Source organism: Stenella coeruleoalba (genome assembly GCF_951394435.1).
Source record: "Stenella coeruleoalba genome assembly, chromosome: 1".
Lineage (NCBI taxonomy): Eukaryota > Metazoa > Chordata > Mammalia > Artiodactyla > Delphinidae > Stenella > Stenella coeruleoalba.
The window spans coordinates 132,512,795-132,538,060 of NC_137169.1; the positions used below are offsets into that span (position 1 = coordinate 132,512,795).

A 25,266-nucleotide genomic window follows, 5' to 3' on the forward strand; every position below is an offset into this window, starting at 1 on the left:
GGCGGCAATAGTCACTGACATAGACAGGGGGCTGACGCTCCCTTTACTTCCTGAATAACAGTGTAGACATTTTTGATTGTGTATCCAACATCTGTTCCTCCCTTCCCCCTTGTCTTATCCTCTTTATGGTAGGAATGCCCTTCAGGGGACATTTCCCAGCCCCAAGGGATGAATCTTGATTGCTCTAAGCCAGTGTTCTCAAACTCTGCATGCATCAAAATTACTTGAAGTGCTAGTTAAAACACAAGATGATGGGTTCCACCCTCCCCCACACCCGCCCCCAGCCCACCCCGAAGTTTCTTTCATAGTTCAGTATGTCTGGTTGAGGCCTAAGCATTCATACTTATCACAAGTCCCCAGGTGATGCTCTCATTCCTCTTGCCATGTGACTGGTACAGGTATTGGGCAAGTATCACAACTCCCACCAGTGAGACATAATAAGTCTGCTGGTTATACTTATGAGGTTTTCCTCCTTCTTAAAAAGGGGCTTGGGCTCTTAAAAAGGAACGGTCCCCTTTCTGCCTTGACATACTCATCTGCACATGATGCCTGAAGTGGTGTCAACTATCTTGAGCCATGGGGGGTGCCACTTTAAGAAGACAAACTAATTTATAAGGATGGAAGCACCAGAAAGAAAAAAAAAAAAAGACGGAATCTGGGTCATTGATATCATCAAGTTACCTGTAACTGCCCTACTTAGAAATGTCCTAATATATCATAAGTATATCCTTATTGTTTAAGCCATTGGTAAGTTTTCTGTTACCTGTAGCTGAGAGCATGTTAACTGATTAACATCCTGTATCAACCGTGCTCATTTATAGTTTACTTCATCTGTGACTACCCACATTTTCCTCCTTGCATTATCTCTGAAGCTACTAGAACTAGCTGTCTGGCAGCAATATCCCTTTTTCTCCTCCAAAGGGAGTAACCACAATCATCCACTACTTTATCGGTCCACCGCTTCTCTCACTATAGGACAGCTGTTGATCTTCAGGTTTCCTGCCTGGGCCACTACAGTGCACTGGGCTTCTCCCCATGGCAAACAACCAACAAAAAATCCTCAACCAGCATTTACTGCATACTGTGTGTAAGGCGTGAAGGAGGTTTCTGTTCCATTAAAAAGATTTCTAAAACTTTTTTTCCTGCCCTCAGGGAAATCACAGTCTATTTGATGAGGTAGAAATTTATACATAATACAAAGCAAACTGTAATCAAGTGCTTTAACAGAAAAGTGAATGAGCAGAGAAGATAAAATAATGCTGTCTCAATAATCCAGGAAGACTGAAAAACTGGCATATAAAGTTTGGGGAGCACATTCCAGGAAGGGGTATATGAAATCTTGCTCTGTGTCTTTAAATTTTAGAAAAGGAACTAAATATACTGCGAAGAAATGTTGACAGGTAAGGTAGTAGCTTAAAGAGGAACACAGGTAAAAGATATTTTGTTTTCAAGATGATACAAGCTTCAGCATGTTTATATACTGTGGGGAAGGCTAAAGACAGAATCCTGGTGAGTATTAACAATTAAAAAATAGCTAAGGAGAAAAGGGCCCTTTAAAGAAGAAAGGGAAGGAGAGGCACATAGACTTAAAATCAGGAGAGAGTGGTATCGTAGACCACAAGGAAGAGAATTTCACGGAGTGAATGGCTGGTAATGTCAAATGCTCAGCAATCAAGTAAGGCTGAAGTTGGCAACAGGAATGCCGAGGAAAGGCAATCGCAGTTGGGCGCTGCGAGAAATAGCTTGATTCTAGTGAGGTCAGGAGGGCATGCAGCGATGAAGAGACTTCACAGGTAGACTACTCTCGCACAGAAGCAACGTTCTAAAGGGAAGGTAAGAGAGAAGGCAGGAGCTAGAGGAAAAATCTTTTTACCTTTTCAGATGAGAGGACACTGAGGTTGAGGTTCAAACTTCAATTTGGAGAGGTGAAGTCAGCAGAGAAAGGGCGTAAGTGAGGGAATGAGATCCCTGAAAGAAGCTTCAGAGCATCCAGGCTGAGACTAGCCCTTGACAGCAGAAGAGGTGTCTCCTCCACTAAGGGTGAAGGTTATGGGTAATAATCCGTTTGAGGGAGTCAATGCGGGGAAATTGGGTGAGTTAGGGAGCAATGACAGACTGGGTCTCAGAGGGGGGAACACACAATGGTGCAGAGATAAGTGCTGGGAAGAAAGCCTCACATTGTGAATGTGACTAAGGGGGACAGTGATTTGAATTGTGCTGGAAACAGCAGTGTCAATATTCCAAATAAAGCGCTGACATAAAGTAGTTTATGTCAGCACAGGCCCAGGCTTCAGGTGGTGTCAGAGACGAAATGATCATATTACATTAGTCATTATGGACTGATTTATAGTGACTGAGTACAGCACAGGCTGAAACTCCTGGTGCAGTGGATGTTGCTTTTTCTATGTATTTGTACCCCCTTTTCAATATGGCATTTACCTCTGCCTTTCAATCCAAAAAGGCTAAGAGCCTTCTCAAAGATTGATAACATTAATTGCTAATTCCAGTAGAAATTTTTTGACATTGCTGGCCTCTCCTTTAGATTTTAACAAAACACACTCTTTCTGGTGTTACTTCAACCTGGCTATTTCTGCTTATCAGTCATATTTGTTAAATGAATAATTTGTAAACTTTAAAAATTGTATAAAAAAAAAAGAAGAATATCTGATTTTTGTCCATGGTTCTCACAGGGCTTCACATACCACTTTGGGTTTATATCCGAAAAAAACAAAAAAACTAACTCGAAAAGATACATGCACCCAATGTTCATAGCAGCGTTACTTACAATTGCCAAGGTATGGAAGCAACCTTAGTGTCCATCAACAGATGAATGAATAAATAAGATGTGGTATATGCATACACAATGGAATACTACTCAGCTATAAAAAAGAACGAAATTTTGCCATTTGCAGCAACATGGATGGACTTGGAGGGCATTATGCTAAGTGAAATAAGTCAGACAGAGAAAGACAAATACTGTATGGTATCACATGCAGAATCTAAAAAATACAACAAACTGGTGAATAAAACAAAAAAGAAGTGGACTCACAGATACAGAGAACAAACTAGTGGTTACAGTGGGGAGAAGGAAGAGGGAAGGGGAAATATAGGGGTAGAGGCTTAAAAAAAAGGGTTATTATGGGACTATATGAAATCATGTGTGTGAAACTTCTAAAAACTGTAAAGCACTATAGAATTTAAAGAATCTTTTATTCAATTTAAAAAGAGTTAATAAAAAAAAAACTTGAAATATCCTGATTGATGGGAGTATCTTTGTTATGCTAATGAGGTGACTCATCCTGGGTCTTTGGATCGCTTCCAGTTGGGGGTCACCATAAAGACCAATCATCTGATTAGAAGGTTGGAACTTTAGGCCAGATCAACCTCCCAGGAGGGAAGGAAGGCAGGTGACTTACCTCAACCACAGGGTCAATGAATTAATCAATCATGCCTAGTCATGAAACCCCACATACAAACTCTGGACAACAAAGTACAGTGGAGGGACTTCCCTGGTGGTCCAGTGGTAAAGAATCCACCTTGCAATGTAAGGGACATGGGTTTGATCCCTGGTCAGGGAACTAAGCTCCCTTATGCCGCGGGGCAACTAAGCCTGTGCGGCACAACTACTGAGCCCGAGTGCCGCAAACTACAGAGCCCACTCGCTCTGGAACCTGCACACCACAAGTAGAGAGAGAAAACCCGCATGCCACAACTAGAGAGGTCTGAGCGCCACAATGAAGAGCCCACGCGCCCCAACGAAAGATCCCGCGTGCCTCAATGAGGATCCCACACACCGCAACTAAGACCCGATGCAGCCAAAAATAAATAAAATAAAATAAATAAATAATAAATAAATCTTAAAAAAAAGAAGTTCAGGAGAGACTCCGAGTTGGTGAACACTGATGTGCTGGGACTGTGATGTACCAGGATTCTACAAACAGAAGGAATCCCTCTACTGCCTCCAGATTTTGGCCTGAGCGGGTCTTCCATTTGGCTGTGCCTGAGTTGCATCCTTTATAAAAACTGTAATCATAAGGATGGTGCTTTTAGGGAGTTGAGTCATTCTAGTGAATTACTGACCCTGAGCGCATTGTGGGAAGCCTAGTTGGGTGGACTGGGACCTTATTTGAAGCTGTTGTCTGAAGTAAGGGCAATCTGTTTGGGATCCTGCCCTTTCACTTGGGGGATTTGATGCTAACTCTGGAACTGAACTGAGTTGATCTCAAAATACAGACACCAAAGCTGTAAGTGACAAAAGAAAAAAACCGATAGATTGGACTTCATCAGAATTTAAAACTGTGTTCCAAAAGACACCACAAAGCAAGCAAAAAAGACATCCCATGGAATGGGAGAAAATAGTTGCAAATCATACGTATGATAAGGAATTTGTGTCTATAATATATAAAGAACTCATAACTAAATAATAAAATGATAAATAACCCAATTAAAAAATAGGCAAAGAACCTATATAGGTATGCCTTCAAAGAAGGTATACAAATGGCCAACAAACACAAAAATGGATGCTGAATATCATTGGTCATCAGGGAAATGCAAATCAAAACTGCAATGAGATACCACTTCACACCTACTAGAATGGCAATAATCAAAATGACAATAAAAAGTGTTGGCGAGGATTTGGAGAAATTAGAACCTTCATATACTGCTAGTGGAATGTAAAATGTTGCATCATATGATATCTCTATATTTAACCTTTTGAGGACCTGCTAGATTGTTCTCCAAAGTGGTAGAGGGTTTCTTTAGGGGTGATGAAAATGTTCTGAAATTAGATAGTGGTGACTGTTACACAACTCTGTGAATATACTAAAACCCACTGAATGTGATGTGTGAATTCTATCTCAAAAATCTGTTATTAAAAAAAATTAAAAATTGGCTAGGTGAAATATATTTGGAAAGTTATTTAAATAGATAAGCATTTAAGTGATATTTAACCCTACATTTTTTATATTTGTCTTTAGAAAGAAATTTGAGATACACACAGACATACATATACAGGACCTTAATTTCTTCCTTCCCCAAATGTTATCATCACCCTTCTCAAAGCTTAAGCTCCAGTGTCAGTGGTTTAGAAGGCAGTTGGGCAGTGAGTGAGGTCAAAGCCTGGTCATCAATTAATCCACTCCTGAATAATCAAGTGTTGTAAATCCAGATTAACAAACAAACAAACAAAAGATAGTTAATTCTTCTTTCGGTTGGCCTGACCTGTTCGGTGCTCTTAAAGCAACAACCCTCCAAGGAAATGTAATACAGCTAAAGATGTATTAAATGTCTATAAATCAAAATTTTGAGAGGAAATCAAACAGATCACAATATCATTAAAAACACGGCCACACTCTGAAATTGGATGTGGATATTTTATACATTGCCCACTTCTCTTTTCCCTAATTTTGAATGCAAAACCAGTGAATGGCAGTAATACACAGTATGCAATAGCACTAGTTCTTCTTCTTATTCGCTGGAACTAGAACATCTATAGTAACGTTTAACAGTGCTAATAATATATTACTTCTAAGGATTCCTACATTCTTCTTGAATGTACACATCTAAATATCTTTCCCAAGTCTCTTGATCATTTGTCACTTGAAAAGGCTCCCTTTCATCCCAAGAGGTCAAACAAGTTTGCAGCTTATTCCTTTTTAAATGGAGTCAAAGCTGACTTACATCTATGAGAGCAAGACAGTTTGAAAGAAACAATACTGCAAACACGGGGGTCACAAATTCAGATAGCTGTATCACTCAGACTGGTAAATGGACATGAGCGAATCAAGTCAAGGGTGATGCAATAAAAAGTGGTGAAGGGGCTTCCCTGGTGGCGCAGTGGTTGAGAGTCCGCCTGCCGATGCAGGGGACACGGGTTCGTGCCCCGGCCCGGGAGGATCCCACACGCCTCGGAGCGGCTGGGCCCGTGAGCCATGGCCGCTGAGCCTGCGCGTCCGGAGCCTGTGCTCTGCAACGGGAGATGCCGCAACAGTGAGAGGCCCGCGTACAGCAAAAAAAAAAAAAAAGTGGTTAGGAACTGGAGCAGACATGACAGCATGACATCCTGAAGGAATACACCTTTTAGCCAACTGGCTGTCATGTAGTTTGGGCCTCATATTGCCAGATCTTCTCAAAAACTCAGAAATCTGGATTTTTAGGTGACCTCTTAGGATTAAATGTTAACAACATAATTAAAGAAATTTGACACCCCCCCATTCTGATTACTTATAGGTTGTTTTAAGGGCTAAACTTTCAGTTTGGTCTTTCTACAATAGGCACCATGTTCAGTTGGGTATCAAATGTTAGTTTTGATGTATTCAATAGTTACTTAGCACCAAAAACATTTTCAAGTTCACAGCAATACTGCAGATTAAGAAAATACGGCAAATTCCTGCAAACAGCTTTGGGCTCTGATGACACTCATTCTAGGCATGGTTCATAAGGAAATAAGGCTAGACTCCTGTGCCACACAGACTTTCCCATTTAAATATATTTAACAGAACAGATACCTCTCCCGCCCCCCACCAGCTTGAAGACACAGTCTCCCAGGGGCAAACTTCAAGAAAGTTTCCCCCCCAAAAAATTTTTTTTTAATCTAACCCCTGACATACATTTTGGCTTCTACTCCATAATATAACCACGGTTGTTTTCATATAAAAGTTGTGCCGCTGTTTCTCTCAGTAAATTGTATCATGTTTATTTCGTAGCTTCACATAGTCCTGCAGGACAAGGTTCCCTTATTCCAGGGCACAGGTCCTCCTGCTTGAGAAGCAAAGAATCCGAGTTTTACCAAGTAAAGCTTTTTTTTTTTTTTCCTGGAAGCCAAGGGCCCTTCTTGGAAGTCAGAGCTTTAAGGAGTGATGCATAAACACTACTACTCTGAAAGATTTTAGTTTTAACATTACTATTGTGCAAGGGCCTGGTGAATGAGGTTTCGTGATTTAGTGAAGACAGCCATTTTTGGTTTAACGCATCTTTTAGTCTTAGGACCATTACAAATATTTTCAGATTAACACACTGCATTTTTCAACCTCATGTGCCTTGGAGGCATCGCGCGCCTTTACACTTGTCTATCAGCCCCACCGACGACAAGACGGATCGTCTCCTGTCCCTCGTCATTCCCTCCAGGACAAATTTCGTCCTCGGTCTTCTCACAAAGATCCTTCTTCCCGAAGCCCAGAGGCCGGGCAACGCCTCTCGGCGCAGCAGCGGCGGGAGGAGGAAAAGGAGGAGGAGGAGGGGGAGGAGGAAAGCGGGCCCCTGGGACGCCGGCCTGCGGGAAGCTCCGCAAGTACAAGCGGGAGCGATCCCCGCTTCGGGAAGGGCCCGGCCCAGCAGAGGTGTCGGTCCAGCCACCCAGGACGGCAGGGCACGGAGGCGGGGAGGGAGACTGGTCGGCGCAGCGTCTGCTCCGGCCTCGGCCGCGGGGATGCGGGGTGAGGGCCACGGAGGACCGGCCGGACCCAGGCGCCGCTCAGACCGCACAAAGGGCCCCGGCCAGCCGGCCACCCGCGGTGTCCTCACCTGTGCCCGGCGGCCGATCCTCCGAAGCCGCCGCGCCACCGGGAGAAGCGCTGCGCCACGCCGCCGAAAGACGACGCGCGTCAGCCTGAGGGGTGGCGCCTGCTCCAACTCCGCCGCCCGGGTCTCCCGGTTCGGCTCCCGGGAACGAGCCCCGCCCCCCTGGGCGTGCCCCGCCCCCGCCCCAGACTGGCGAGAGTCCCGGATGTTCCCTCCTCCGGCGCCCCAAATCCCGCCCTTTCTCGGCGGCCCTGGCCCCTCGGAATCGGCTCCGGGTCCTGCGCAGCCCAGAAAGAGTTTCGCCGTCTCTTGGGTGGCTAGAGCGTCCTCCCGCGCTCTGTCGCGCTGCAGGTGACGGCGCCCGGAGGCTGTCGGGAAGTAGGCGGGGTGACGTGAGGTTGACGAGACAACGGCGGGTTTGCCGAGCTCAGTGGCCGGAGGCGGCTGGATTTGGGGGGGTGCCGGAGCCGGAGGTGGAGCGGGGCGGCGTGTGGCCGGGGCCATGACGGGCAATGCTGGGGAGTGGTGCCTCATGGAAAGCGACCCCGGGGTCTTCACCGAGCTCATTAAAGGATTCGGTGAGAGCCAAGGGGACCGTCCTGGGCCGGGGGTCACGGGAGGAGGCCTGATCTGGGCACGCAGTGCTTCCCTGCGGCCGCCGTCGCCCAGCGTCTGAAGGGAGGCGACTCTCTAACCGTGGAGTCGGGGAGGGGGAAAGGCAGGGCTCCGGTCCCTCTTTGGTCCCGGCCAGTCGCGTTTCCGTGGTGATCTGAGAGCCACACCGCGAGGGCAGGAGCGTGTCCCCGGAACTCGGCGCTCCAGTACTAGCTTCACTGACCTGAGTCCCCGCCCCGGTTCCCACCACCCCCCCTTTACGTACCGATTCTTCCCTTTGCACCACGGGGCGCCCCCATTCCGGGCAGGGGTGCCCAGGTACGTGTCTCAGGCCATCGGTGCTACAGGAAAAGTCGGATGCGCCTTGTCGAGGGTGGGGTGTCCAAGGCCCAAGCCGCCCCGGAACCTGACATTCGAGTTATTCGGAGCAGAACCCCTCGAGTGTGTGCCCAGCCCTGCGAACGTCCGCACAGGCTGGCCGCGTGGGACGCACGGACCAGCTCGCTAGTTCTGCTCATTTTGTGGCCTCCGGGGAAGTGTGCTTTCTCCACCTAGTGCTCCAGAGGCTACATGCTTGCCTCGTAATTTCTTTCTGACTCTGTTCCTTATCTCTGGTCCTAAGTAACCAACATATTTGACTTTGTAGCCTTTCCTGTCCCTGCAGCTCTGCTTTGGCTGTAAGTTTATTTTTATCTGTTATTTCTCAAGTATTAATTTTAGCTCTTATGTTAAAACTTGTACTTGAGGTGGAAATTCAACATTGAAATAGATAACTGTTTGTTGTACGTAGCTGACTGTTTGGATATCATGTATTGGGCATATATTGTTTACCTGCTATGTCTGACACATTGGTAGGGTTTGGATATTTTTAATGTGAATAAAGCATGACTGCTGTTCTAAAGAACTGACAAGCAAATTATAATATGGCGTATTAATTGCTACATTAGAGTAGGTACACATAGGTCGTGGAAGAGCACAGGCAGAAGGAAAGGCATAAACAGTAGTGGTGGTAAAGTATATGACTTAGGGAACAGCTGGGAAAGTGACTAAAACATAATGTAACAGACTTCAGGAGTATTTCAATCCGAAGCTGAAAAGATAAACTGAGGCCAGATTGTGTGGCATGTTGTGTAGTGTGGATTGCCCTGTAGCCCCTGGGGACTTAACTGTCAAAGATATTTCAAGGCTGAAATGATATTTTTATAATTTAAAAAGATTTACTACTTGTAGTGTGCAGGGTAGATTGGCGTGAAGTAAGAGAAGCTAGAAGCCTCTTAAAATGGTCAGAATTTGAGATGATTGGCTCCACACATAAAGTAGTGATTTGGAGAGGAGGAGGTCGATTCAATAATTTTTGCTATATTTAAATCCACAGGACTGTTAACTGCTGGGATGTAGGGAAAAAGAGGTGACAATGACTCTAGTTTCTAGCTTGGGAGACTGGTGAAGTACAAGTACAAGAGAAGAGTAGGCTTGATGGACAAGAAAGTGGGTTCAGCTTTGGACATACACTGAGTTTGAGATGTCTGCAGGTTTTAAGCCATAAACTTTACCTTCAAAACCTTAACTATTATGACATGTTAGAGTTAACCTTAAGAAACGTTGTATCAGGCAAATTTGTTTATTTTAAAATTAGTCCATTCTGTTAAAGCTTTTGCTCCAATTTCGTACATGCAGAAAACTTGGAATTGAAAATGATTTAAATAAAAGCATGCGTAAGAGACTGCCATGGAACTGCACCTTCTGTACCTGCACAAATGAAAACTGAAGCTATAGTTATTAGACTGGTTTAATTAGCAGAAGAACTTTGCAAAAAGTTAAATGATGGTAGTTGTATATCACCATCAGATGCTTCAAAGAGACTGAGTTTATTCCAGTCATTTTCTTTTTTCCTCATTCAATTCATGGATTTAAAAAACCTTTGGGGGCTTCCCTGGTGGCGCAGTGGTTGAGAGTCCGCCTGCCGATGCAGGGGACACGGGTTCGTGCCCCGGTCCAGGAAGATCCCACATGCTGCGGAGTGGCTGGGCCCGTGAGCCATGGCCGCTGAGTCTGCGCGTCCGGAGCCTGTGCTCTGCAACGGGAGAGGCCACAACAGTGAGAGGCCCGCATACTGCAAAAAAAAAATAAAAAAACCTTTGGAAGTTTATTCTTTCAAAAGTGAAACATCTTATTGTGTTATGAATGCTATTGTAGATTTAAGTTTCTTCATTGAAGTGGAAATTATTTGAGTTCAGTGAATATATTAAATAAAATTTTTGGTGGAATATAACGTCATGGTAAAACAAAGTTCTTATTAAATTAAGAAACTGATGGAGCAGAACTATACTTTCAATTGATACAATGCATACATAATTCATAAATGCAGCAAAACAAACTAGGATAGTCTACTAATTGAAAATAGAGGCTGTATATTTCTGCTTCCAGCCAAGATAGAGTAACAGGGACTAGATTTACTACAACAAATCAGTGACCTCAGCTTTCCCTTCAAGAAACTAGAAGAAGATGAGTAAATTAAACCTAAAGTAAGCAGATAAAAGGAAGTAATAGAGATCAGAGTTGAAATTAGTAAAACAGAAAAGAGAAAAATAGTGGAGAAAGTCAATGAAACCAAAAGCTGGTTTCTCAAAGATCAATAAAATGCATAAACCTGTATTCAGACTGATCAGAAGAAAGAGAGGAAACAAATGACCAATATCAGGAATAAGAGAGATGACATCACTACAGATTCTACAGATTTTTTAAAAAAATTAAATAGTTATTTTTTGGCTGGATTGGGTCTTCGTTGCTGCGTGTGGGCTTTCTCTAGTTGCGGCGAGCGGGGGCTACTCTTTGTTGCAGTGCACAGGCTTCTCATTGCAGTGGCTTCTCTTGTTGCAGAGCACAGGCTCTGGACGTGAGGGCTTCAGTAGTTGTGGCACGTGGGCTCAGTAGTTGTGGCTCATGGGCTCTAGATCATAGGCTCAGTAGTTGTGGCTCACGGACTTAGTTGCTCCGTGGCACGTGGGATCTTCCCGGACCAGGGATCGAACCCGTGTCCCCTGCGTTGGCAGGCGGATTCTTAACCACTGCGCCACCAGGGAAGTCCCGGATTCTAGATATTAAAAGGATAAGTGAATATTTTAATATTTATGCAAATAAATTTGACAACTTGGATGACATGTCCAAATTCCTTTAAAGACGCAAATTACCAAAGTTCACTCAAGAGGTAATAAATAAACAGTATAGCCTTATGTGTAGGCTATAAAAATACTCCCCAAGAGTATTTTTCTTGGGGAGAAAGACTCCAGGTATATTGTTAAGAAAATTATTTTTAGAATTGGTTTTTGAATAGACTGTTTTATGGAGCCACCAGTACTATAATACAAATGTGTTAGTCAAGATATAAATATTTTAAAACATTTTAATTTAAAAATTTATTTAATGTCCTATTAAGTAAAATCAATTTAATAAAAGAGGTGTTCTGGTTTGAATGACAGATTATTTGGTCATCCTATTTAAGACCCAGTTCAACTATTTTTAAATTATTTATTTATTTAATTTTTTTGGCCGCGTGGCATGTGGGTTCTTAATTCCCTGACTAGGGTTCAAACCCAAGCCCCTTGCATTGGAAGCAGGGAGTCTTAACCACTGGACCACCAGGGAAGTCCCCCAGTTTAACTATACATTAAAGTTTTTTCTGATCAGCAAGGATAGTTGGCTACCTCTTAACTTCCAGAACGCATCCCGTGTACCTTTTATATGCAAAACATGCAGACTGCACAGTCTTTGAGTTATATGAGCTTGTTTCCTACTAGGTTGAAGTTCTTAAGCATTGTTAAAATAGTTTATTATTTCCTGTCCTTGTTAGGGCCTAATACCATGCTTGGCAGATACTTTCAACCTGCGGTTGGTTGAATCCGCGGACCCAGAACCCGTTGGATACAGAGGGCTGAATGTATTTGTTAAATACCAGTGAATCATTAACTTTTTAAAGCCTACCCCCCACCCCACTCAACTTTTTACTAGAATATATTAGAGGAATCAGCATGGTGATTCTTTGTGTTTGGTATTTGAGAACGTATACCTCACAAGAATTGTGTGGATTGGATGAAGCAGGTAGTATTCTTGTTTTAAACATGAGGAAAGTGAGGCTCAAAGACATGTTCTCACTCAAGGTAAAGAACTTAAAGGCAGTGCTAGAATTACAACCTAGTTCTCTTGAATCATTGCTTATTTCTCTTTCCATTATACCATACATTATTTGAAATTGAATGTACATAGGGGATTATTAGAATTGAATGTATATAAGGAGATAGATGCTAACAGTTAAGTACTATGTTTTCCTTACACAGAGATGTGTATGTGTCTAACATAAGGTTATTTAAACAGTGTCACCACTTGAAATTATACCTTTGCAAAATATTTTGGGGCTCTTTTAATTCAGTGGCTTTTGTTGTGTTTTTGTATGATATGTGCAATGTTTTAACGTTTGGCCTTTTTACAGTTGATTTCCAATAGCATAACCAGTGTTAAGTGCATTAGTGTTCTTTTGTGCCCTTTCTTGATAACACGTATAAATATAGGTTCACACTTAAACAAGCTTTTTTTCCCAACTTAATGTATGTGGACGTCTAGCAACCTGTTCTAGACATTCAGGTTGTTTCTAGTTCTTCTCTACTACAAATAATGAAGTAACTCTCCTTGTACCTGTATCTTTAATGCTTGGGTGGGAGCTAATAGATATTTGCTGAGCAGAGCAAATTGAGGTACTGAATGGTATGAATGCCCAAAGTCACATAGTTGGTTGGTCCAGTTTTTTTTTTTTTTAAACCACAGATTTTTGCATGTGATCTAAAGGCTTCTCCAGCACTCACTTGAAAATAATCTGGAACAATAGAAAGTGCCCAGACTTTGGAACCAGACATGGGTTTTAATTAACTTTTTGGCATATATTAGTTGTAGTGAATTTAGATAAGACACCTAACATCCCTAAGCCTCTTCCATATAATACTTTCCTTGCAGGGATTAGAGAAAATGCATTCAGAGCACTTTACACATTGCAGTTACTGGTAAATAAGGCTGTTTTTTTCTGTTGTGATCATAATGCTACCTGACATTTTGCCGAGGCATTGTATTAAATGTATCTCATGCATAATAAATTACCTTATGAGATAGTAAGTCATCTCATTTATTTCTCACAACAGCTCTATGAGTATGGGGAACAGAGAGGTTCAGTGGTCATGTAGCCGGTAAATGGAGGAGCCATGATTCAAACCTTGGCAGTTTGGAGGCCAGGCTCTTAACCGGTACACCATTACCACCATATGAACTACTAGAGCACAGTTCTCGACCTTGGTACTCTTGCCTTGCCTTGCAGGGATTAGACACTTTGGGCCCGATAATTCATTTTGTCTTGACACTTTGGGGCAGATAATTCTCTGTTGTCAGGGACTATTCTGTGCAATGTAGGATGTTCAGTATCTCTGGCCTCTACCTACTAGATGCTACCTCCCCGCCTCCCAAGTGACAGTAGGGACAGTAAAAATGTCTTCAGACATTTTGAGATGTTCCCTGGCGGGGGTCGGGGGTGCAGAGGCATAAAAAACATCATCCTGGTTGAGAACCACTGTTGTAGAAGAAGAACATATTTGGGGGACTCTGATGTGGTTGATATTAAATTAAATTTTTAAAGTATAGAATTGGAATTTAGGAAAAGGGTCAGAACTAAATAGTGTTCTGAAATTCACTCTTAAGTGGTAGCTATTTATTACCACTTTATTTTTTTATTTATTTTATTTTATTATTTATTTTTGGCTGTGTTGGGTCTTTGTTGCTGTTCGTGGGCTTTCTCTAGTTGCAGCGAGCGGGGGCTACTCTTTGTTGTGGTGCGCAGGCTTCTCATTGTGGTGGCTTCTCTTGTTGCGGAGCACGGGCTCTAGGCATGCAGGCTTCAGTAGTTGTGGCTCGTGGGCTCTAGAGCACAGGCTCAGTAGTTGTGGCACACGAGCTTAGTTGTTCTGCAGCATGTGGGATCTTCCCGGACCAGGGCTCGAACCCGTGTCCCCTGCATTGGCAGGCGGATTCTCAGCCACTGTGCCACCAGGGATGCCCCTATTACCACTTTAAAAATAAAGTGTACAGTAAGGAAAAAAGGGGGCTGCGGGCAGAGCTGTGGAAACATAGCAGCTGAGTGAAGGGAGTGGATGAAGAGGAGCCAGAGATTGAGAGAGACTGAGAAGGAGCCATGGGGTGGTGTCCAGTGAAAATAAATCTTGAAACTTTTTAAAGTTGTCAAAGGAATATACTCCCACTATAATAATTAGGAAATAGTAAAGGTAGGACTAGGATTTGACTGTGAGCTTTATCAGTTTTACCATTTTAATTTGTCATGTCTTATCGCCCCCAAATGTGCTTTTCTTTCAGTTAATATTTTATTTAGTGGCGAAGGAAAAAAAATGAGTTATTTTGTCTTCTGAAGAAATAATTTCTTATTTCAGGTTGCCGAGGAGCCCAAGTAGAAGAAATATGGAGTTTAGAGCCTGAGAATTTTGAAAAATTAAAGTAAGTTTGTTTTTACTTACGTTAAAAGTAATATGTCTATACTTAAGCAAACTTTCATGAGTTTATTTTACTTGGGTTACCTTAGTCTGAACACATTATCTCCTTTAAGATTTTTTTCAGCTGTGTGAGGTAGGTATTATTCCCATTTTATAACCAAGAACCTGAGACTCATAGATAAGTAATTTGCAAGGGATTCAAAACTAAGTCTCTGTAATTCCATATCAACAAAGTACTGATAGGTTGATTTTTTTACAACTTTCACTTATAGATCAATACTGTTAGAACATGGAACACATTTTAACATAAAACACATGAATAATAGGCCAGTCTACAAAACTATACTTGACAGATAATGTATAGTAATAGTAATTCAGAACTTTAAAAAAATTAATTTATTTTTGGCTGTGTTGGGTCTTCATGCTGCACACAGGCTTTCTCTAGTTGCGGCGAGCGGGGGCCACCCTTCGTTGCGGTGCATGGGCTTCTTATTGCGGTGGCTTCTCTTGTTGCAGAGCACGGGCTCTAGGTGCGTGGGTTCAGTAGTTGTGGCTCATGGGCTCTAGAGCGCAGGCTCAGTAGTTGTGGCGCACGGACTTAGTTGCTCCGCGGCATGTGGGATCTTCCCGGACCAGGGCTCCAACCCGTGTCCCCTGCATTGGCAGGTGGACTCTCAACCACTGCGCCACCAGGGAAGTCCCAGAACTTTTTTTAATACGTTATTACATTGCTTCTTGTGGAGGTTACAGTTCAGATTCCAAATATTGATGCCAGGAAGTACCTTCCTCTTACTCTGTCCTGATTTCTCTGGGCCTCTCCTTAACCCCCAACCTCCAAGCATTGACTCTGGATTGCAAATGGAGGGCTAGGGAGTTTTCACTGCGGGGAGCATTCTTCGGTCCTGGAATGGGGACTGTAGCGATATGTTTTTTATAGTAAGGAGACAGTTCCCTCCCCCCTATTTTCTTCTTCCCCACAAAGAGAGCAGTCATTTTAGATGGAATAAGAGAGAAATTCTGGCTGGATGATCAGGGAAGGTTAATTAAAGATGCATCATTTGACCTGTCTTTAAGGGATAGGAAAGATTTTTATTGCTTGGAAGGCAGTGGTGAGAGATAGACTGGAGAGAATCCTAAAGTGGTGATTTTGTGGGCAACAACCGTTCCTTTGGGGAGGTGATGATTTCATTATGTGTGAGATGCAACATCCAGTCATACTGTAGTGTGACGGTTGCTCATGCATCCAATAATTATATGAAGGTGACGTCCTATATTTCTTAGTATTTATGCTAGCAGCCATTTATCTGTAAACATCCTATGTGAACTTTATTCATGTATATCAGAATTCAGTCTAGGGTTAACAGCTTCTTCTAGTTTTGCTATGTTCTTTCTGTTTTTTTTTGTTGTTGTTGTTCTTTCTGTTTTTAAGTGAGGTAATATAAGGTAGAATTGAATAATGCACAGATTTGAGATTATTCCTTTCATAACAATTCCATTTTAATTGATGTATTTTTTTTAAATTTTGTTAGCCGTGTCTTGGGCAACATTCTAGTAACTATGAACAGCAATAGAAATCTTTAAAAAATTTCTCAAATTTACTTCATTTGCATTGTATTTGTTAAGTAAATGACCAAAACTTAACATATTGACAGTGTGTTAAAAGAAGCAAGGTTTGGTGTCACTAATTTGTATTTTTTTGTTTTGTAGGCCAGTTCATGGGTTGATTTTTCTTTTCAAGTGGCAGCCAGGAGAAGAACCAGCAGGCTCTGTGGTTCAGGACTCCAGACTTGACACGATATTTTTTGCCAAGCAGGTATGGTCCTTGGATACTGTGGAGTCTCAAGAGCAACCCTCTTTACAAACAGGACTCTTCCACCTGGGTCTCTAGTGTCGCAGTTCTCAAACTTCTCGGTCCTAGGAGTCCTTCACATTCTTAAAAATTATTGAGATCCCCAAAGACCTTCTGTTTATATGGGTTATATTTATTAGTATTTATCATTTAGACATTAAAACTGAGACATTTAAAATATTTATTAATTGCTTTAAAAGTAACAATAAATTCATTACATGTTAATGAATTTTTTAAATGAAGCATAAATATCTTTACCAAAGCAAAAAAGTAGTGAGATGAGCGCATTATTTTACATTTTTGTAAATATCTTTAATGTCTGGCTTAATATTAAGCACACAGCTGGATTCTCCTATCAGCTTCTTTATTCACTCTGTTGCAATGTTTTCGTTTTGTTTTGTTTTTGGTTGAAGTATATGATTTAGTCTCACACATATGTGTAGTTGGAGAGGGAGAAGTATGTTAATTTCTTTTCCAGGAAATTATGGATATTCTTTGATATTATATCAAAACTCCAGAAATGTTCCTCTCCTAAAGATTGGTTGCAATGTGAAATCTGAGATCATACTAATGAACTTTGTACTTTGATATATAAAAATCCTTTGGTTTATCTTGCTCTTCAAAAGGATCTTTTACTCTTGGAGGATCTTATAACATTGTGCATTGGTCATTTTGAAAATTTACCGACTTAGGCAGATTTTCTAAATGTTGACACATGATTATATATGTTATCAACAAGTCACATTTGTTAATATCAGCATCTGTATCATTAGAAGAATTGATAAGTATCCTGAAACTTTTAAACTCACAGTGGTGGATCTATGGATCTGAATCTTACAAAATCCTGATTTTCACTTGAGAATTCAAATTTTATGAAGGACAACAAATACTATCAGATGTTTTCCTTGAAGTGATAGACTCATTTCACTCATTTTCAAGAAAATATCTGCCAGATACCGTCTGAACAGCCGTATTTGTCTGCTGTATGTCCTTGCAAGTAAAAAATGATGTTCCAAGAAAAAAGCAGCCAACTTAGTTGACAGTTCAAACAATTTCACTAATGCCTTTCATGGAATCAACTGGCATGTTTTGGTTTGCTGAAGTGCTTTATTTGTACCACCTGTTTCACTCAACCACTTGTACTCTGAGGTCAAAATATAATAAAAAATTTACTGCTTTATCAAAGACATTCTTCACTAAAACTGCTTTTTGTTTTGTTAATTTTTAAAATTACGCACGTGTGTCAGTGAAACAGTTTAATGCCACTGCCTAGGTATATGCTAAAATACCAGCAGTTTTACCCTCGATTGCTGTTGTGCTACAGTGTAAATAAGAAAGCAGGGGAAAAAAGCAAAAACTGTTTTGGAATTATTATGGAAACAATTTTGAGCTCACAAACCCCTTGAAAAGGGTCTTAGGAATTTCCAGGGGTACATGGACCACACTTTGAGAACTGCTGTTCTGGAGTATACAGTGAAACGTTTAACCAACGTTATTAGATGCCTCCTTATTTTGGAGTCCATTGTTTGGAAAAGCTGAAAAAGAGAATGATGAAAGAGGTTTGATTAATGTATAAAATCTAAGCTAAATATGATCTCATTTGTTTGAAAATTGCACTTATTTCTGAGACTCAAAAAATTGCTTAAGATAATCTCATTAACCTTTAGGAAGGTGGAAACAATAAAACTGCTAATTCTCATTACTGCCCTTTAAATCAAATGTTTACTATTCCACTTAGTAACTTGTTTTTCCTTTTTCTCTTATTTTATTACTTCTTTCCATTTTCCCCCCCAACTTTTAAAAATTGAGTGTTTTTAGAGAAATTAGCGTTTTTTTGCTTTACTTCAAGGGTTTGGAGAACATTATTTTATCATTGTGTACTTAAAATATCTTAAGTTACAGAAATATATAGTGATGAGTGAATATCCCTGTGCTCCCACACCCATATCTACTAACCCCTTCTAACAGTTTGACTCATTCATTTAATCAACGAGTAGTTGTTGAGCACCTCCTTTGTGCTGGGCATTGTTTTAGGTCCTAGGGATGTAATGGTGGATAAGGCAGGCATGTGTCTTCTTACTGGTAACAACTATCACCATAGCAGTACCAACAACAGCCCACATTTACGATGTTTGTTGTGTGCCAGATATTGTGCTTTAGACATGTTATTTATTTGACCCTTGCAACGGCCCTATGAGGTATTACCCTCATTTCACAGATGAAGAAATTGAGGCCTAGAAAAATTAACTTACTTGCCTGAGGTCACACAGCTAGTACATGGTGGATCCAGAATTTAAACCTAGGTCTAAAGCCCAGGTTGGTTGTTCCACCTGCCATACTGCCTCCCACATTTTCTATTCACTTGTTAACACATTCTTATTATCTTTTTTTTTTCTGAAGTTGGACTGTTGTGCAAAATATTTTGCATCTTTCTTCACTTAATGATAAAAGTTTGACTTTCAGTGCACGTAACAGTATTAGCTAACATATTGAAGGCTTATTAGGTACTTTTATATGTATTATTTTTTAGTATTAATTTATTTGTAGTAACTGATCCTCACAGTGACCCTATGTGGTTTTACAGGTTCCTCATCATTTCACAGATGTGGAAACTGAGTCCCAGAGAGGTTAAGAAACTTGCCCAAGTTATGTAGCTAGTCAATGGGAGAGCTGGGTGCAAACCCAGGCACTGTTGCCTTGAAGTCCACACTCTTAACCATATCACAACACCACCTCTTTTAAAAGTATTCTTAGTATAAGCGTCCTATAATTTATTTAACTAAATTTCTTAATGGTAAACATTTTGGGATTCTAATTATTACTCTAACACAAATAATCCATTTATAAATTGTAATATTTATCATTGTACTATAATAATTATAATCACTGTGATTTTCAAGATCTAGGTAGTAGAGAAAAAGTAGGGGACAGATAGTTTGGTCCTTCAGGTGATTTTTCTCCTTTTAAAGACATTTTTTTTTATGGTATATAAGAATCTATACCCATGATATAAAATGTAAGCATTATAAATGTACAATGTAGAAAATAAAAGTCCATTATAATCCCTGCTCCAGAGATAACCACTTAAAACAGTTTATATTTTTCAAGATTTTTTCCATATATATTTGTGTGTGTATTTAATTATATTTCTTCCTTACTAAATTGTAAACCCAGGAGTTTTCATGTATAATCCCTGACACATAGTAGGTATCTGATAAATGTAGAAAGAATATTACAGTTAAAGAACCCTAGGATTCACTAAGACACTAACAATGACTGACTTATAGAGGCCTAGGTATTTTTAAGGTATAAGAAAGTACTCTACAAAGAAAAAAAAATGATACTGGAGTATGAATTTATAATTTCTAGAGTCCCTTGATACTTTTCTAGTTCTGTATTACATTTCTACCTTACTATAATTTAATGTTTCATTTGTATTACATTATTCCTGCCATGTTTATTAATATGCCAGATTAGTAATTTCTCAATTACATTGTATTTTTTTATACTATATTATGCCAACAGTTTCTATTAAACTGGTCAGTAATTCAACAATAATATCTATCAGTCTTTTTAGTGTATGCCTCCTATGAACCTGTGCTAGAAATTTTATAGTATATATTACATAAATATATAATCCTTGGTTCTAGGCTTCAAGAGCTTATAGTAAAGATTTCCAATCCAGGGTCTCTGGGCTCTGAGGAATATTTTCAGATATTTAAAACATTTAATTAAAATTATATTTATTTGTGATAATGTCATACAGATTAACTAAATACATAGTTTTGGTATTTATGGATGGAACTGCATCATTTTAGAGAGGTAATACTGCCTGTCTTATGCTAATCATATGCTCTAATTGGAAGTGTGCATATGTGTGGATCATTGAGTAACAAAATATCTGGAAAAGGTGTCTTCTAGTAGTTACAATTTGTGTATAGGATCCAGGAATGACCCTTTTGGTAATGCTTCTCTGCAGAACATTGTTGTCTTGTTACTGTTTCACTGATGAGAAAGCTAAGGTCTGTCTGACTTATTGCTTTAGGTCATTGGTACTAGGTTTGTGTGACTCCACCTGTTCAGTCTTTCAGGAAAGAATGATTGAGTGTCTGCAATGTGTCAGACACTGTGCCAGGTGCTTGGGGAATGATAAACAGTCAGGAGCCCTCTCCTCAAGGGTATTTAGAGCTTAGTGGAGGAGATTGGTATTAATCCGTGAAATACAAAATTACAGTGGCAATAAGTGCTGCATGGATTGAAATGAGAACCGTATTGTGAAGTTCAAAAATAATCTATTAAGACTACCCTCCCTTCGGACACCAACTACAGAGTCTTGGGTACCACAAACCACCCTGACTTCTGATACTTGCAAGTTTGGGGAGTCCCCAGGACCACCCTCAGGTTCTGTAATTTGTTAGAAAAACTCATAGACCTCACCAAAATCTGCTAGAGTCACATAGTTCGTTACAGTGAAAGGACACAGATTAAATTCAGCCAAGGGAAGAGACACACAGAGCGGAGTGCAGGAAAGCTGCGCGTGGTCTTCGCCCAGGGGAGTCAAAGCCAGCGCTGTAACTTGAGTGGCAGTGATGTGTGAGTGTGCAGAGTGCTGCCACTCAGGCCATCTCAGCCGATTCTTGGTATCGAGTTTTTATTGGCCCTCAGTCTCCTGCCACCCTGGAGGCTGAGATGATACTGTCGATCCAGAACCCACCCTAAGTCACACCGTGAGACTATCTGCGTGGCCCACAGCCCCCAGGTAAACGAAGACACTTTTGTGAGGAGGCATGGCTTCTCAAGAGCTGAGAGATCACCTCCCAGGAGCCAAGGGCAAAGGTCAGGCCTCTCTTAGGGCAAGACTAGATTCTTCACTGCACACATAAAAATGAGACTGAACTCTTCAGGGAGATCTGAGAAAGCTTCTCTGAGTAAGTGACATTTCAGCTGAAATCTAAAGGTTAAGCAGGTATTAACTAGGGGAAAGAGGTTGAGGATCATCCCAGATTACTAACAGCTTTATAGTAAAAGGGAGTAAGGCTAGTAAAATGTACTGTTACAGGAAGGCCAGTGTAGCTGGACTAGAGACAGCACAGGCAGGGCGGTGTGAGATGATGAAGCTGAGCAAGCAGTGTGGTAGTCAGGGTTCAGTACGATTAGGTATAGAGAAACAATGGTTTATAAGAAACACACGTTTTTCTCTTTCTCATTCACCGTGGAGCACGTCGAGATGGCAGGCTTTTTTGTTTTGTTCCTTTGTGTGTGCTTTCTATTCCAAAGGTTACTTCATGGTCTGAGATGATTGTTGGACTTTCAGCCATTCTATCTGAATTCCACATTCAAGACAGTAGAAGCGGACAACACACTCCTCTCTTTTTACGGACGTTTTCTAGAACTTGCTCATGTTACATGCTTTCTTCTCTTTGTCCAGAACTCAGTCACATGGCTGTACTTAGCAGCAGAGGGGGATGCTGTCCTCATTCCAGGTGGACATGGACCCAGATAAAATTTGGGTCCTCTGTTCATCTGGAAGAGGGAGAAGGTGGATAATAGAGAATAACTCTCCACTTCCTGCCAAGGTGTGGACAGAGGCAGAGCATGCTTGAGCCTTTTGTCTGTATCCTAAGAGCAGTAGAAGGTTTATTGAGGTGTTTTAAGAAGGGTGACGTGATCAGATTTTCATTTAGAAGAGATCACTTTGGCTACAGTGTGGGGAATGTGTTTGAGGAGGAGGGAGTGGTGTAGGATATGAGACTACATATCAGTTAGAATGCTTTTGTAGAAGTCCATGCAAAAGCAGGTAAAAGACTGTTAGTAGTGATAGTTGTGAACAGATTTGATTAATACTCAGGAGGTAGAGTAACTAGCACCTTTAATGTGTGATGATTAGACGTGATGAAGGAAGAGGACAGATCAGTCAGTGATGATGAGTGTGTTTTTCTTTTTTCCTTTTTAAAAAATTGATCTTCAGGTACACAGCATGGAATTATGATAATTCTTGACTGATGGCACACGCTCATGTTCTTTTATTTATTTGTTTACTTATTTGGTGACTAAGTAATGTAGTAAGCACCTAAGAACTCACCGCCTGGATAACCGTCATCTAACTATCATTTCCTTCTGTCCCACCCATTGTCCCACATAGCCCTCATCCTCCCTCCTTTCATCCAAGTAACCTGCATGTGGAGTTCTGTATATCGTTTCCTTGCTTTCCACTTTCTGTACTTTTTCTAATCCTAAAAGGGCTGTGTGTATATAAAATTTTAACTTGATAAAAAGTATCATGCTCTTTGTAGTTTTGGGAGACTTACTTTTTTGACTTAATATTTTAAGATTTATCCACTAGTTGTTTATCATAATAGTTAACTTATTTTGCATGCTGCACAATGGTAATTGCACGAATGTGCATGAAGAGTAAGTAATTGTTTACTCTTTGTAGATTGGCATTTGAGTTTTCACTTGCATTACTGTAAACTGTGTGGCTATATACATTTTTGTACGTCTCCTGTTGTATTTGTGCAAATTTCTCCTGGTACATATGTAGAAGTAAACAGTGCTTCTTCTGATAGGTAAATGTAACATTAGGAGGAAATATCCAAGTGCTTTCGGAAGTAGATAGTCCAGTTTACACCCGTACTAGCAATATCTGAGTTACTGTGTAGCCACATACTCCAATATGTGATATTGTCAGACCGTTTTTTTTTTTAATAAATTTATTTATTTATGGCTGCATTGGGTCTTCGTTGTTGGGTCTTCGTTGCTGCGTGTGGGCTTTCTCTAGTTGTGGCGAGCGGGGGCTGCTCTTCATTGCGGTGGCCTCTCTTGTTCTGGAGCACGGGCTCTAGGTGCGTGGGCTTCAGTAGTTGTGGCTCGCAGGCTCAGTAGTTGTGGTTTGTGGGCTCTAGAGCGCAGGCTCAATAGTTGTGACGCACGGACTTAGTTGCTCTGCAGCATGTGGGATCTTCCCAGACCAGGGCTCAAACCCATGTCCCCTGCATTGGCAGGCAGATTCTCAACCATTGCACCAGAGGCCTTTTTGATTTTTGCTAGCCAGCTCATTCTAAAATGGTGCTTCATTATGGTCTTGGTTTACATCTCCCTGGGCACTAATCATGTTGAAAGGATGTTGATGTACTTACTTGGTAGCCATATGTGTTTCTTCTGTGAAATTCTTAAATTATTTTTCTGTAGGACTAATCGTACTTTTTGATTTGTAGATGTTGTTTATATCTTCATGATACTGCTTCTCCAGGTTGGCACCTTATTGTTTTACCTTTTCTGGGTGTCTTTTGATGAATAGAATTTTGTGTTTTGTTTATTTATTTATTTATTTTTATAAATTTATTTTATTTATTATTATTTTTGGCTGTGTTGGGTCTTCATTGCTGCGTGCTGGCTTTCTCTAGTTGCTGTGAGCGGGGGCTACTCTTTGTTGCAGTGTGCAGGCTTCTCATTGCAGTGGCTTCTCTTGTTGCGGAGCATGGGCTCTATGTGCGTGGGCCTTAGTAGTCGTGGCTCGTGGGCTCTAGAGCACAGGCTCAGTTGCTCCATAGCATGTGGGATCTTCCCAGACCAGGGCTCAAACCTGTGTTCCCTGCATTGGCAGGTGGATTCTTAACCACTGCGCCACTAGGGAAGCCTGACTTTTGTATTTTAGAGCCAGTGCTTTTTTGCGTCTCTTGTTATCTATCTGAATTTGTAAAAGATATTTACCTATGCATTTAAATTTTAATTTTTGATATCTATGTCCATAATTCATTGGGAGTTGGATTTTGGTATATTATATGAGGCAGGGGTTCAATTTTATCTTTTTCCATGTGGATCACCCTTTTTTTCTAACCTCATTTATTAAACATCCATTATTTTCCCTATTTATCGGACATGCCACCTCTGTTGTGTACCATAGTTCCGTGTGTGTGTGTGTGTGTGTGTGTGTGTGTGTGTTTTCTGGACTCTACTGATCAATTTGTCTGTCTCTCTGCCAATACCACACTGTCTTAATTCCTTTCACTTCTTCATAAGTGCTTATATCTAATAGGTCGTGTCTCTTCTCCCTCCTCTTTTTCAAAAATATCCTTGCTATTCTTGACCCTATGTTCTTCATATAAATTTCAGCGTCATCTTATCAAATTGTATGAAAAATTCTTTTGGACTTTTGACTGGAATAGCATTGAATATATGTATCAATTTGGGGAGAATTTATATCTTCATGATACTAAGTCATAAACGTATTATGTATCTCTATTTAGATCTGCTTTTATTTATCTATTTATTTTTAGATATGCTTTTATTATCTTTTGTATGTTGCATAATTTTCTTTATAGAGGTTTTACATCTTTTATTAGATTTATCTTAATTCCTTGATGTCTTTGTTATAATTATAAATCATCTTTTCTTCAGTTACATTTTCTAGATGTTTGTTGCTGGTATAAAAAAATGTAATTCATTCTTATGTCTTAATATTATATTTAGCCATCTTGCTAACCTCTATTATCTCTGTTATTTGTTGGTTTGGGGGGGGTTCTATCTAAATTACTATGTCAAACAAAGCAGTTTTGTCTCCTCATTTTGAATCCTTATGTCTCTAATTTATTTTTCTTATCTTATTGACTGGTTAAGACCTCCAGTAAAATCATTGTGATTTTAAAGGGAATGCTTTTTACCATTTCCCATTTCAGATTGTTTTTTCTTAATGTTCAGGTAAGGACATTCTTTTAATAATTTAGCAAGTGTCCTTATTATGGAAGG

At 40.6% G+C, this 25,266-nt stretch overlaps 2 protein-coding genes across 6 annotated transcripts in view; one reads left to right on the forward strand and one right to left on the reverse strand.

Annotated features, from left to right (window-relative positions):
* The window catches only part of RO60 (Ro60, Y RNA binding protein), a 26,530-nt gene extending 16,688 nt beyond the window's left edge, over positions 1-9,842 (reverse strand). Inside the window, exon 1 of one of the 2 annotated variants that reach the window (XM_079919969.1) lies at positions 8,399-9,842. The gene's annotated coding sequence lies outside the window, so the exon portion shown is untranslated. Of the gene's footprint in view, positions 1-7,521; positions 7,667-8,398 lie in introns of those variants that run through there. The other variant, XM_079919968.1, reaches the window with a different exon arrangement.
* The window catches only part of UCHL5 (ubiquitin C-terminal hydrolase L5), a 48,020-nt gene continuing 30,640 nt past the window's right edge, over positions 7,887-25,266 (forward strand). For all 4 annotated transcript variants that reach the window (XR_013828132.1, XR_013828133.1, XM_079919987.1 and 1 more), the window contains exons 1-3: positions 7,887-8,096; positions 14,613-14,676; positions 16,380-16,485. Coding sequence is in view for 2 of the 4 variants with exons in the window: in XM_079919987.1 (XP_079776113.1) it covers positions 8,021-8,096; positions 14,613-14,676; positions 16,380-16,485 (246 nt within the window). In the remaining 2 variants the exon portion in view is untranslated. The remainder of the gene's footprint in view (positions 8,097-14,612; positions 14,677-16,379; positions 16,486-25,266) is intronic.